This window comes from Nomascus leucogenys, chromosome 15 (assembly GCF_006542625.1).
Source record: "Nomascus leucogenys isolate Asia chromosome 15, Asia_NLE_v1, whole genome shotgun sequence".
Classification (NCBI taxonomy): Eukaryota; Metazoa; Chordata; class Mammalia; order Primates; family Hylobatidae; genus Nomascus; species Nomascus leucogenys.
Window position 1 is genome coordinate 22,813,813 of NC_044395.1, and position 15,122 is coordinate 22,828,934.

Consider the following 15,122-nt stretch of genomic DNA (forward strand, 5'->3'; position numbering starts at 1 on the left):
AGCTGGGATTACAGGCATGCACCACCACGCCTGGCTATTTTTTTATATTTTAGTAGAGACGGGGTTTTGCCATGTTGACTAGGCTGGTCTCAAACTCCTGACCTCAGGTGATCCACCTGCCTCGGCCTCCCAAAGTGCTGGGATTACAGGCATGAGACACCACGCCTGGTCACGTCTTATATTTTTTAACTCACTTCTTCTCAAATAAACATCAACCAGAATTAAAAACTATTGCTATGACACACTTGTTTTAAACATATCTTAAGTAACTTATAATTTGGGAAAATTTTAATTGTTTCCAAGTAACAAGTGAGAACTCTTGGTTTACTGCTTGAAAAAGTCTCTAGTAAATTTTTCTATCCGGAAGAAATTCCAGACTATGCAAGAGGTTTTTTATTACCAGGGTAGGCTATATCAGTGAGTCTCCTCCAACAATAAAAATACAGGGCCAAATATAATATTCAAGCCTATTTAACCTCTGTACTTCATTGAGACTGAGTCTCGCTGCATTGCCCAGGCTGGAGTGCAGTGACACAATCTCAGCTCACTGCAACCTTCGCCTCCCAGGTTCAAGCCATCCTCCTGTCTCAGCCTCCTTAGTAGCTGGGACCACAGGCATGTGCCACCACGCCTGGCTAGTTTTGCATTTTTAGTCGAGAAAGGGTTTCACCATGTTGGCCAGGCTGGTCTCGAACTCCTGACCTCAAGTGATCCATCTGCCTCAGCCTCGCAAAGTGCTGGGATTACAGACGTGAGCCACGGCGCTCAGCCCCTAACCTCTGTACTTCAGTTAAACAACTCTGCCAGGGCACCCAGCTGCCCGGCCAGACATTTTAGTATCAGATATAGACTTGCCGATAGATTGGATACAATGACATAGTAACAGCAAACAAAATATATCTTTTTTTTTTTTTTTTTTTTTGAGACAGAATCTTGCTCTGTTGCCCAAGCTGGAATGCAGTGGTGCAATCTTAGCTCACTGAAACCTCCACCTCCTGGGTTCAAGCGTTTCTCCCGCCTCAGCCTCCCAAGTAGCTGGGATTACAGGCACCCGCAACCGCCCCTAGCTAATTTTTGTATACTTAGTAGAGAGGGTTTGTCCATGTTGGCCAGGCTGGTTTCGAACTGACCTCAGGTGATCCGCCTGCCTTGGCCTCCCAAAGTGCTGAGATTACAGGCATAAGCCACCACGCCCGGCCTACAAGATATATCTCATATTTGAACAAAAAAAGTAGTTGACATTGGGACAAGTGCTTTTCCCCTAAAGAAATGATCAGAAGTACAAAAGTGATATACTTTCAACTATCATCCATCCCTTCTAAGCTCTGAAATACAAAGTTACCAACTATCCAATTTATACATCAAGTAAGCTATATGCAGACTTTAAACATCTGTTAATTATCTTTTCTAGATACAAGTTTCCTTTAATTATCCTTGTAATAAAGTTTCTAGTTCAACATACAGGCCAAAGTTCTTACTAATTTTAAAACTTTTTAACTATAGAAACTAATGTTGTATAACAGAAATAACTGATACATGACATTTAAAAGCAAATATAATTTTTTTTTTTTTGACGGAGTCTCGCTCTGTCACCCAGGCTGGAGTGCAGTGGCGCAATCTTGGCTCAATGCAACCTCTGCCCCCTACCCCTGCCCCATCTCAGGTTCAAGTGATTCTCCTGCCTCAGCCTCCCCAGTAGCTGGGATTACAGGCGCCTGCCACCACACCTGGCTAAATTTTGCATTTTTAGTAGATACTGGGTCTCATCATGTTGGCCAGGCTGGTCTTAAACTCCTGAACTCAAGTGATCTGCCCGCCTTGGCCTCCCAAAAGTGTTGGGATTACAGGCGTGAGCCACTGGGCCTGGCCTAAAAGCAAATATAATTTTCTTAAGCCTGGTCCGGATTTTTGTTTTTTTTCCTTGCCTCAAATCTCCTTTTTGAAGGCCTGGCCTGGATTTAAATTCTACTAGCAACAGGATAATTTATCTCTTGAAAAATTTCTGGAACTGCATCATGTCCTAAAATTAACAAACCTATTCTCACCCCTCAAAAAAACTGAGTGCCTTCACCTTAACTTTACTCCTACAAAATCACTACCAAAATGTATTTCCTAAAAACTCCTAACCACATAGGATTAAATCTCTACCCTTGCACTCAGCACCTAGATGCTATTTACATCAGTATCTGTTTGTATACTCATTAAAATGCACATCAAGACCTAATAAAGTGGTAAAATTTACATTCTAGTTATTTTCCAAAATATTCTCACTCATTTTACATTAATAAAAACGGCTCTACCTTCTCCTCCCTACAAAAAACAAAATGGGGCCCAGTAAGGGCATTAACTGATAATGAACTATGGACTGGTTTAAACTGGAATCTTACTAAGATTCCTTTTTCTCAAAATTAGAAATTTGGAGGCTAGGCACGGTGGCTGAGCTGTAATCCCAGCCCTTTGGGAGGCCGAAGTGGGCAGATCACAAGGTCAGGAGATAGAGACCATCCTGGCTAACACGGTGAAACCCTGTCTCTAATAAAAATACAAAAAATTAGCTGGGCGTGGTAGCGGGCACCTGTAATCTCAGCTACTCGGGAGACTGAAGCAGGAGAATCACTTGTACCCAGGGGACAGATGTTGCAGTGGGCTGATATTGCGCCACTGGACTCCAGCCTGGGCGACACAGTGAGACTCCGTCTCAAAAAATAAATAAATAAATAAATAAATAAATAAATAAATAAATAAATTTGGAGACCAGATTTTTCTACAGACTTCATTTTAGATCACTTACCAGTAGTGATGATGATTTCCCCATGTATTCCAGGACTTGTGCATTACACATGATGAACATTCCTCCTATCTCTCTAACGTGCTGGTTTACTCCTTTCTAGACTATGCCTTGGGATACCCTAACTTCACAATCACAAGCTTCAGAATTGGGAATAAATCACCTAACAGAACCAGACCACACTTTCCATCTTGGTAATAAGTGCCACACCCCAACACGGGGTGCTTCAGGAACTCTTTGAGCTTAAATATGTTAGATTATATTCTCCTAAATGCAGTCCATATTTTACCAATTATATAAACTCAAAATTTATCTGTATTGAGAGCTTATACATACATGGCTGTCCCTAGATCTAAATAATTTAAATGTGAAAATAATTAGCAACAGATCAAAAATTAAACCAGACATATTGAAGATTTATACTTTAATTTTTAAATAATCACATATGAACCAAAAGCACTACTTCTAACTTTTTTCTTTCAGTTCTGGTAAGAGACTGAATCCAGATTTAGATTATAGCTCAGATTAATTTTTAACTCAACAATGTTTATTAGAAGGCAACTGTTTTTATTTTTTTTTCAAGGGGAACAACAGAACCACAAGCATTAGTGAAAGATGAATTATCTTTGAAGTTTTGAATGTTTGAACCAGATTTGGATCATATTGATGATGGTCCCTTGTGATAAGCTTGTTTCTTTTGGATAATCTTCAACCTAAAATTACTAATTACTGAAAAATCAGATTAATGTATGATTTTCTTAATAATACAGAAAGGTGAAAGTCTGTGTGGAATATATGGAGTGTCACTTGTGCACCACGTAATAATGAATATTTAGAAACAGATTCAACACTGAAACACTTAAAGCAAATTTCAGGGGCTAACTCCAATATTACATATACAAGGAAGCACTGGTCAGATTCATTTTAAGTAGTCATAAATAATTTCAAACGTTTATTAAAACACATAAATAGAAAGTCTGGAATTGTGACAATGTTCCCAATTCATTTTTATAATCCAGAATATCGCCTCCTTCCTTCCTTCCAAAAGAAAGGCAAAATCTAACAAAATGGAAAAAAGTATTTAGGCTAATAAGGTAGCAACCTAGTTAATTTTTTCTCTCCAACAGTATTTTAGGGCTTTCTTATTTTACATGAGACGATGCTGGAGTAGAAGGACACAGAACACTTTTTTACACACATTTAACTTTTTTACTTTATCAAAGTAGAAATTACCATTTTGTTTTTGGCATTTTTAAGCACTCCAAAATGTTTACCAACGTACCCCTCCTTTTCAGACAGGACTTGGGATAAATGGACTTTGGCACATATTTAACTCTAGTAACAATATTTTACATATGTACACTTATTCCATGTATATTCCTTAGTTATTTGATAGCATTTTCCACAGTGGAGTAATAAATTCTGTTCATTAGGTTCATTTACAATGAACTACCAGTTAATCTTGGAAAATTTTAGTTTCAGAACTTCTGTTAAATTATATTAAGAATGTTTCTTTTTTGGAGGTAACTGTTGAATTCTGTACTCAAAATTACACATTTGTTTAAATAAATATCCACACAAATTCTCATTTACATCAAGTAGCTGGCTTATATTTAGATTATCTCAAGGGGGGGAACAACCATGTGTAGGGATTCATAGAAAAATAAACAATCAGCTGAAGAAGTCTAAGAAAATGCTGACTTTTAAAATTTCACTTATTTTCCTTGAAGTTTTCTACCCTTCCCGTCAACGATAAACCAAGATCATGTAATGGAAAATTTCAAACCAGGGTTAAATTCTAAAGTAAAGCTTCAATTCAAGCCCTTCCCCCAAGATAATTAATTTTCCTGATTTATCTTTCTCTCACATCTAAGGAGAACATTTTAGGCAGTTAAATTTCAGAACTTCAAGGTTTCATCCAGGTTACCTTTATGTACTTGTCTTTAGGGAACCACAATTCTACCTATTGTACATTTCCTAGAGGAAGTACTTATCACCAAAGGGCTAGGCAAGGCCACATACATGTCCCTTAATTAGAGTACAGGGCTAAAAATCTGCTGTCTGATTATTAAATGTGCACGATATTTGGGTGTAATCGGCATTTTAAAAATTCAGTAATGCCCATTATAAATAACTTATCTGGACAGACTCAATAATAAAAATAACTGGTTAAAATAAAAAGAACCACCTGTTTAATAACATATAAATATCTTGATAAGAATGAATCGGTGTGACCTGGGAGAGTTTAGAAATTCTTGAGTTAGTTACAACAACATAGTGATAGGTTTTTCAAGGTACTTTCTAAACTCAGCAAGCCACTGGGCTCCAACTGCTCCATCCACCACCCGGTGATCACAACTGAGTGTAACAGACATCATGCTAGCCACATCAAACCTAGAAAAAGATAAAGACATTTTAGATATTCTGAAAGAAAAGACTGCATTTCAGCCAGTAACCACCCAAATGCTCACTCCTACCCTATAATCCCAACCAGGTAATATTTCCTATCTACTCTTCCAGTCTCCTATACTTTTAGCTCAAATTAATAGCTTGAAGAAACAGACCAGATACCTGAACTATGGGTGGGCAATGGGCCAAATCCTGCCCTCTGCCTGTTTTTATTAAGTAAAGATTTGCTGCAATTCATTTGTCTTGTTTATGCCTCCCTTCATATTACAATGGCAGAGTATTTACAACAGCAGCCATATGTCCCAGAAAGCCTAAAATACTTACTATATGACTAAAAAAAAGCATGCTGACTCCTCACCTAGAATAAATAAGGCTTTCCACCTCAAATAGGATGAACTGCATTTAGTAAAGAAAAGTTCTGCCTTGAAGAATTTCATATTTTTTATATATATATAATTTTATTTGAAGATACAATATAGCATGCCAATAACTATATATAAAACTGAGACTCTGGCCAGGCACAGTGGCTCATTCCTGTAATCCCAGCACTTTGGAAGACTGAGGTGAGCATATCATTTGAGGTCAGGATCAAGACCAGCCTGGCCTACATGGTGAAACAACATGTCTACTAAAAATACAAAAATTAGCCAAGTGTAGTAGTACACGCCTGTAATCCCAGCTACAGCTACTCGGGAGGCTGAGGCAGGAGAATCGTTTGAACCTGGGAGGCAGAGATTGCAGTGAGCCGAGATGGCACCACTGCACTTCCGCCTGGGTGACAGAGACTCCATCTCAAACAAACAAAAAAAAAACACTGATACTCAAAGACAGGTATGTATGGTTGACCCTCCATATATCCATGGGTTCCGAATCCATAGATTCAACCAACCATGGATCAAAATATCCAGAAAGTAAACAATTCCATAAATTTCCAGTAAGCACAACTTGAATTTGCTGCACACTGGGCACTACACTGGATCCATGTGAATGAAGTGCTGTTTAGGTTTTGTATTATTATAAGGTCAAGAATAAAGTATACAGAAGAATGTGTGTAGACTATATGCAAATACCACATCATATCATATCAGGGACTTGAGCACTGTGGATTATGATATTTGAGGGGGTTCCGGGAGCCAATCCCCTGAGGATACCACAGGACAAGTGTATAATGTAATAAAAATTAGCTTACGACTTCCCCTCCATTTTGGCACTTACCCTTTTTCATTATCTGCAGGGACCAGTTTATCCTCTGAAGCACCAATTGCCAAAATACATGCTTGAGGTGGGTTAATAATAGCAGAGAAATTCTTAATTCCAAACATTCCTAAATTGGAGATTGTAAAAGTGCCACCCTAGAGGAAAAAAATATTAAAAATAAATTTATTGTTTGTCAACATAAATCAGAAAACCTGAAGAATGTTCTGTGAAAAGACCTTAAGCTAAAAAGGTGCAAGGTCTTAAGAAAGGCCTGAACGGAATACACATTACTGAAGATATACAACCATTACAATATGAACAAAAATGTCAGCTGGAAAATGTCTTATTTTCAGACAATGTCTTCTTTTGGATATATGATTGAATTTTACTTTATTTTCAGAACCGTATGTCAATAAGAGTTACGTGGCAGGCCAGGCACAGTGGCTCACACCTGTAATCCCAGCACTTTGAGAGGGTGAGGCGGGTGGATCATTTGAGGTCAGGAGTTTGAAACCAGCATGGCCAACATGGTGAAACCCCGACTCTACTAAACACACACACACACACACACACACACACACACACACACACACACACACAAATTAGCCAGGTGCATGCCTGTAATACCAGCTACTCAGGAGGCAGAGGCAGGAGAATTGCTTGAACCTGGGAGGCAGAGGTTGCAGTGAGCCAAGATTGCGCCATTGCACTCCAGCCTGGGTGACAAGAGTGAGACTGTTTCAAAAAAAAAAGAATTACGCTGGGCGCGGTGGCTCACGCCTGTAATCCTAGCACTTTGGGAGGCCGAGGCAGGCGGATCACGAGGTCAGGAGATCGAGACCATGCTGGCCAACATGGTGAAAACCTGTCTCTACTAAAAATACAAAAAATTAGCCGGGCGTGGTGGCGGGCGCCTGTAGTCCCAGCTACTCGGGAGGCTGAGGCAAGAGAATGGCGTGAACCCGGGAGGCAGAGCTTGCAGTGAGCCGAGATCATGCCACTGCACTCCAGCCTGGGTGACAGAGCAAGACGCCGTCTCAAAAAAAAAAAAAAAAAAAAAAAAAAAAAAAATTACGTGGCAGCATCAAAAGGTGAAAAACGCAATAAATGCATTATGCAAACCTTAAAAATAACATAATTAGAAAGCAATAATTAATACCCTACCTGGAATTCATGTGGCTGTAGTTTACCCTCTCTTGCTTTGGTTGCTAAAGAAACAACATCATTAGCAATGGTTTCCAGTCCTTTTATATGTGCATTAAACACAATAGGTGTGATGAGTCCTGCGGGAGTACTGACCGCAACACTGACATCAACGACATGATTTCTGTTTAAAAAGAAAAATAAATATAATAAAAAATAGTGTTTATTAAGAGCCTATGTGCCAGATTAAGCAAGAATACTTATATTTACTTCAAAAATTTTTTGAACCAATGTGTGTTATTGTTCAGCCAAAGATGATGTCTATCCTAATTTTTACATTTTGCTGTGCCCTCTCCTTGACTTGTAGTTATTAAAAATCAAAGAGAGGGCTGGGAACAGTGGCTTATGCCTGTAATCCCAGCACTTTGGGAGGCTGAGGTGGACGGATCACTTGAAGTCAGATTCGCCAACATGGCGAATCTCTGTCTCTACTAAAAATACAAAAGTTAGCTGGGCATGGTGGTGCACAACTGTAGTCCCAGCTACTCAGGAGGCTGAGGCAGGAGAACCACTTGAACCTAGGAGGCAGAGGTTGCAGTGAGCTGAGATCACACCACTGCACTCCAGCCTGGGCAGCAGAGCAAGACTCCGTCCCCCAACGCTGCCCCTGCCCCTGCCCCTGCCCCCACCGCCCACCAAGAAAACAAAAAAAAAGAATGAGAAATGTGTCAGCAGCAGTAGGGTGGTTTCACACATATCGTCTAACATCCCCTGCCATCTGCCTTGACCCACATGAATGTAGCTGAAAAAAAACCCCCACCAGTCAGAACTCCTTGGATTTTGAGTGGAAGTACATTGGCTGGAGCTGAGTCTCTGCAGGTAGTTTGAGCAGATGAAAGAAGAGTGAAGGGAAAGAACTGCATTGTAGCAAGAAATAGGAGTGCTCAGGATACATGGGTGGTGGTACCTCAGAAGAACGTAAAAGTAAGGGTTCCCAATGTTTTTTTTTTTTTTTTTTTTTTTTTTTTTTACACAATATCAGATCTTCTATTGTCATCAAGTAAGGAGTCCCAATCTTTTCTACAGAAGGTGCCCCTATGCATCTGGATCTTATCTCAGAATACCTTTTTAACACTGAAAATACTCAAATTACTACAAAAAAGAGAGAAACTATACTGAAATTCAGTTATCAAACAGTTCAAAAAGCAAAATTATGACAAATGTGCTTCTGTATTCACTCAATAATAAGATCTTGTTGCAGGTCTAATAATGGCTATCATTTTGAAGCAGCGATGAACAAAATAACATTTTGAGATATATACAACCACAATGTGTTATGAAAATAACTGATTTTTACTGGTCACCAGACACAAGTACTGTTAACATTTGATCTGTTCTCTACATTTATAAAAGGAAGAAATGCTAAATATTAGTAGAGGTTAGTAAAAAAAAAAAAAGTGATATCCCCGCCCTCCCCGCCCTGCCCCAACTGAAGTTCACAAGCTCATGGATTCATGGATTTTATCCATGGTCTCCTTGGGGTCTGCGTAAGGGCCCCTGCTCGTGTTCTGCAATCAAGAAAAAGTTAAGGCTTCACACAAAGGCACAGCTCTGCCTCCAAAGAACTCCAGCTCATTCTAGGCACAAGCTCCAAAAAGATCAATGGGTACCAAATCCCCCAATTTGCCTAAGTTGGCTAGAGCAGGATTTTGTCACTTGCAAACAAACACAGGGAACTGCTCTAATAAAAACACCATCTATGACTCATTAATTACCACAGGACTCTAGCCAAGGTATCACACAGCAAATACTGCTTTCTTGATTAAATTATTATAATATTGCTTGTTCAATCATCTTCCCTTTGAGACAGTAAGGATAGTATTCCCTATATTGTTCACCACTGAATCCAGTAAACAGTACATGTTAAATAAATGTTGAATGGGTGTATGAACAAGTAAATGAATGGTGTTTGGTTAGAATTAACAGACAACCTCAATCCCTTCATCTAAGTATAGAAATATCTTGATATTGCAGGTTCAGTTCTAGACCACCAAAATAATATTGCAATAAAGCAAGTCACACAAATTTTCTGATTTCCTAGTACACACAAAAGTTATGCTTAACACTACACTGTTGTCTACTAAGAGTGCAACAGCATTACGACTAACAAAAAAACAACGTATATACCTTAATTTTAAAATACTTTATTGCTAAAATATGCTAAAAATCACCTGAACTTTTAGTGAATTGTAATTTTTTTGCTGGTAGATCTTGCCTTGATGTTGATGGCTGCCAACTGATGAGGGATATCAATTATCTTAGCTATATCTTCTGAATAATTTGCTGCTTCACCCTGTACTTTTATGTTATTATGGCCTCCTTTCCTTCAACCTCATGAACCAACCTCTGCTAGCCTCAAACTTCTGTTACGCAGCTTCCTCACCTCTATCAGCCTTCAAAGAATTGAAGAGAGTTAGGGCCTTGCTCTGAATTAAGCTTTGGCTTAAGGGAATGCTGTACCTGGTTTAATCTTTTATCTAGACCACTCAAAACTTTCTCCGTATCAGCAACAAGGCTGTTGCACTTTCTTATCATTCATGTGTTCACCAGGATAGTACTTTTCATTTCCTTCAAGAACTTTTTCTCTGTATTCACAAGTTGGCTGTTTGGCACAAGAGGCCTAGCTTTCAACCTATCTTGGCTTTTGACATGCCTTACTCATTGAGCTTAATCATTTCTAGCTTTTGATTTAAAGTAAGAGACATGAAAGTCTTCCTTTCAAACACTCAGAGGCCATTGTACAGTTACTAATTGGCCTGATTTCAGTTTTATTGTGTCTCAGGGAATAGGGAGGCCCAAGGAGAGGGAGAGAGACAGAGGAATGGCTAGTTGATAATTCTATCAATTCTATCAACCAGTCAGAACACATGCAAAATTTATCAATGAAGTTTGCCATCTTATATGGGCATGGTTCATGGGGCATTGAAACAATTACAATGGTAACATCAAAGATCCTTGATCACAGGTCACCATAACAGATATAATAATAAAATTTGAAATACTCTAGGAATTGCCAAAATGTGACACAGAGACAGGAAGTGAGCACATGCTGTTGGAAAAATGTTGCCATCAACTTGCTTGACAGAGGGTTGCCACAAGCCTTCAATTTATAGAAAAGCACAATAAATCAAAGTGCAATAAAGCGAGATATTCTCACAAGTAGATGGCTCTCACTTCACATCCACACAGTAACAAATATTGATGAGGACATAGAGAAACTGGAACATTTATCCACTATTGGTGGGAAGGTAAAATGGTGCAACCACTTTGAAAAATAATGTAGAAGTTTCTCTAAAAATTAAACATAATTTTACCCTATGACTCCATTCCTAGGAATCTACTGAAGAGAAATAAAAATATATGTCCACGCAAATAATTGTATGTAACTACTCATAGTAGCATCATTCATAATAGCAAAAAACTGGAAAACAAATGCTAATCAACTGGTGAGTGATAAAGAGGTATACTGATATGATTAAACACCATTCAGCAATAAAAAAGAATAAACTACAGATACATGCTACAACATAGATGAGTCTCAAAAACATTTCGTTAAGTGAAAGAAAGCAGATGCACAAGACCACATATTTTATAATTCCATTTCTATAAAAGGTCTAGAAAATACAAATCTACAGACTCAAGCACTAGAACAGATTGCCCAAGGGCTGAAGGTGAAAATAAGAATTTACTGTAAATGAGCATGAGTGATCTTTTGGGGGGGTGATGGAAATTTCTAAAATTAGATTGTGGTAAAACTGCGTAATTCTGTACCTTTAACAAAAATCAAGAAATTATACACTTAGAGCAGGTACATTTTATGATATGTAAAATGGCATATTAAAGCGTTAAAAAGTGTCTACATGCGGCCAGGCATGGTGGCTCATGCTGTAATCCCAGCACTTTGGGAGGCCGAGGCAGGCAGATCACGAGGTCAAGAGATTGAGACCAGCCTGGCCAACATGGTGAAACTCCATCTCTACCAAAAATACAAAAATAAGCTGGGTGTGGTGGCGTGTGCCTGTAGTCCCAGCTACTCGGGAGGCTAAGGCGGGAGAATCACTTGAACCCACTCAGGAGGCGGAGGTTGCAATGAGCCGAGATAGCACCACTGCACTCCAGCCCGGCAACAGAACGAGACTCCACCTCAAAAAAAAAAAAAAAAAAAGGTATCTATATGCTGGCACAGAGGGGAATTAAAGGAATATTAAAAAAAAATTCCTGCCTCTAGATTTTAAGTACCCTGTATTTATATTTAAGGAATACAAATTCCTTGAATGTTTGCTGCTGTGACGATCATCATGGTGGTCACAGCACGGAAAAGGAATGCATCTAAAAGCAAGGAACGGGAAAGCCCAAACAGCATCCTAGAAGGAGAGAACTGAAAGGTATGTTCAGTAACAGTGGCTAACTCAGAATGGCACAAGAAGAGGGGTTTAGAGAGGAGCAATAGTTGAATACAGGCCTTGGCCGGGCGCGGTGGCTCACGCCTGTAATCCCAGCACTTTGGGAGACCAAGGCAGGCGGATCACGAGGTCAGGAAATCAAGACCATCCTGGCTAACATGGTGAAACCCCATCTCTACTAAAAATACAAAAAAATTAGACGGGCGTGGTGGTGCGCACCTGTAGTCCCAGCTACTCAGGAGGCTGAGGCAGGAGAATGGCATGAACCCAGGAGGCGGAGGTTGCAGTGAGCCAAGATTGCGCCACTGCACTCCAGCCTGGGCGACAGAGCGAGACTCTGTCTCCAAAAAAAAAATAGGCCTTGACTGAATTAACGGAAGACTGTCAATGCCTTAAGCAAGCCATTTCTGCCAGGCTCCAGAAAACTCTCCATGAGTCAGTAATATGAATAATGCTGAAAACAGGAAGACTAAAGTCTGTTTGGTGGAATGAATGGTGGCCCTCCAAAAGATAAATCTTTGTCCTAAACCCTGGAACCTATCAATGTGACCTTATTTGGAAAAAGGTCTCTGAAGGTATAATTAGGATCCTGAGATAAGATCATCCTGTATTATCTGAGTGGCCCTAAATCCAATACCAACTGTCCTCTTTTTTTTTTTTTTTTTTGAGACGGAGTCTTGCTCTGTCGCCCAGGCTGGAGTGCAGTGGCGCGATCTCGGCTCACTGCATGCTCCGCTTCCTGGGTTCATGCCATTGTCCTGCCTCAGCCTCTCCAAGTAGCTGGGACTACAGGCGCCCGCCACCACACCTGGCTAATTTTTTTTGTATTTTTAGTAGAGATGGGGTTTCACCGTGGTCTCGATCTCCTGACCTCGTGATCCGCCCGCCTCGGCCTCCCAAGGTGCTGGGATTACAAGCGTGAGCCACCACGCCCGGCCCCAACTGTCCTCTTAAGAGAAGAGAAAATACAGACACAGAGGAGAAGGCCATGTAAAGATGGAAGAAGAGACTGGAGTTATGCAATCACAAACCACTAAATGCCTAGAGCCACCAGAACTGGAAAAGGCAAGGAAGGATTCTTCTCTATAGTCTTTGGAGGGAACTCATTGTCCCTGCTGAAACCCTGATTTCAGACTTGTTTCCCGAACTGTGAGAGAATAAATTTGTTTTAATCCATCAACTCTGTGGTCATTAATAATGGCAGCCCTAGAAAACTATACAGTTTATAAAGAATATTAGATGCCCAGATGTTCCCCAAGAGAAGAACGACCAAAGAAAAGTTAGAACCAAGAGTTTACCCAATAGGTTTGATGAGACTGAGAAATGGTTAAATGGTTTCTGAATCTCCTCTCCTCACTTGTGGAGTTTCAGAAAGAATTCACATATACATAGAAAACTAGCCTTCCCTAAAGTAATTATTAAAATCAATTAGGTTAGCATCATGGTATCATACATGTCTTAGTCATACACAATCATTTTCACAGGCATACAAATATTAACAACGGACACACACACTCTAAAAAAATTAACCAAATATAGATTTATATTTATTTATTATTTTTTGAAACGCAGACTCGCTCTGTTGCTCAGGCTGGAGTGCAGTGGCGCACGCCATACCAGCTCACTGCACCCTCCGCCTCCCAGGTTCAAACAATTCTCCTGCCTCAGCCTCCTGATTAGCTCAGACCGCAGGCACGCACCACCATACCTGGCTAATTTTTTTTTTTTTTTGTATTTTTAGCAGAGACAGGGTTTCACCATGTTGGCCAGGCTGATCTCAAACTCCTAACCTCAGGCAATCCACCTGCCTTGGCCTCCCAAAGTGCTGGGATTACAGGTGGGAGCCACCATGCACAGCCCCAAATATAGATTTAATCCAAATCTGTGGTATAATAAATTTGGGAGGATAGTGTTATGTGTGTGTATGTAGGAAGAGCATAACAAACCTACCTTTTTTTTTCTCTCTAGTCCCAAGACTGGAGCTAAAGCTAAATATTAATGTTCTTTAACGGGGAGTCAGTCAAGTAAAATAAACGAAAAACTCATAAAAGGCAACAGAAAAATGTTATTTGGAAATCTGCAGGTAAATAAAATACCAGAAGAAACAATAGTTTAAAAGTTGTGTTTAAGGGCCGGGCGTGGTAGCTCACGCCTGTGATCCCAGCACTTTGGGAGGCCAAAGTGGGCGGATCACAAGGTCAGGAGTTCAAGACCAGTCTGGCCAATATGGTGAAACCCCTTATCTACTAAAACTACAAAAAAACTACCTGGGAGTGGTGGCCCATGCCTGTAATCCCAGCTACTCAGGAGGCTGAGGTAGGAGAATTGCTTGAACCCGGGAGGCAGAGGTTGCAGTGAGCCAAGATCACGCCACTGCACTCTAGCCTAGGCGATAGAGAGAGACTCTGTCTCAAAAACAAAAAACAAAAAAAACCAAACAGTTGTGTTTGCCTCCTGGGGAACTGACCTCAGATTAAGGGTTAAAATAAGTCACTCTAAGCCATGGAGCAGTATTCCAACCTAAATTTAATATTTATTAGAAAAAAAATTTTTTTGGGATGGAGTTTTGCTCTCATCACCCAGACTGGACTGCAATGGCACAATCTCGGCTCACTGCAACCTCCGCCTCCTGGGTTCAAGCAATTCTTCCTGCCTCAGCTTCCCAAGTAGCTGAGATTACAGGCGTGCACCACCACGCCCAGCTAACTTTTGTATTTTTAGTAGAGATGGGGTTTCACCATGTTGGCCAGGCTGGTCTCGAACTCCTGACCTCAAGTGATCCACCTGCCTCGGCCTCTCAAAGTGCTGAGATAACAGGTGTGAGCCTGGCCCTAAAATATTAATAAATATTAGTAAGTGTGGTATAATATATACTTGGTCTTTGTCCCCATGTTGCCAGTTCCTGTCATAGAGCCCCTAAAACCAGAATTTCCTGAGTGATACGAGTATCTTTTGTTATTTATAATGAGCCCCTTATATAATAAGCTCCATGATGGATACTTAGGGTGGGATCCCTAAGTAACCTCGGGATGGGGCCAGTCACTAGAAGGGTCAACATGACTAGAGAATTAGAGAGTCGGAACTTTTAGCTCTACCCACTGACCTAACGGAAAGGGGAGGGA

At 40.2% G+C, this 15,122-nt stretch overlaps 1 protein-coding gene across 3 annotated transcripts in view; it reads right to left on the minus strand.

The window, feature by feature from the left end:
• Positions 1-3,338: 3,338 nt before the first annotated feature.
• Positions 3,339-15,122, minus strand: part of DLAT (dihydrolipoamide S-acetyltransferase) — a 37,720-nt gene continuing 25,936 nt past the window's right edge. For all 3 annotated transcript variants that reach the window (XM_003253139.3, XM_003253140.4, XM_030828776.1), the window contains exons 12-14: positions 7,559-7,721; positions 6,413-6,549; positions 3,339-5,182 (exon numbers count right to left, since the gene is read on the minus strand). In XM_003253139.3, the coding sequence (XP_003253187.1) occupies positions 5,053-5,182; positions 6,413-6,549; positions 7,559-7,721 (430 nt within the window). In that variant the 3' untranslated portion in view covers positions 3,339-5,052. The remainder of the gene's footprint in view (positions 5,183-6,412; positions 6,550-7,558; positions 7,722-15,122) is intronic.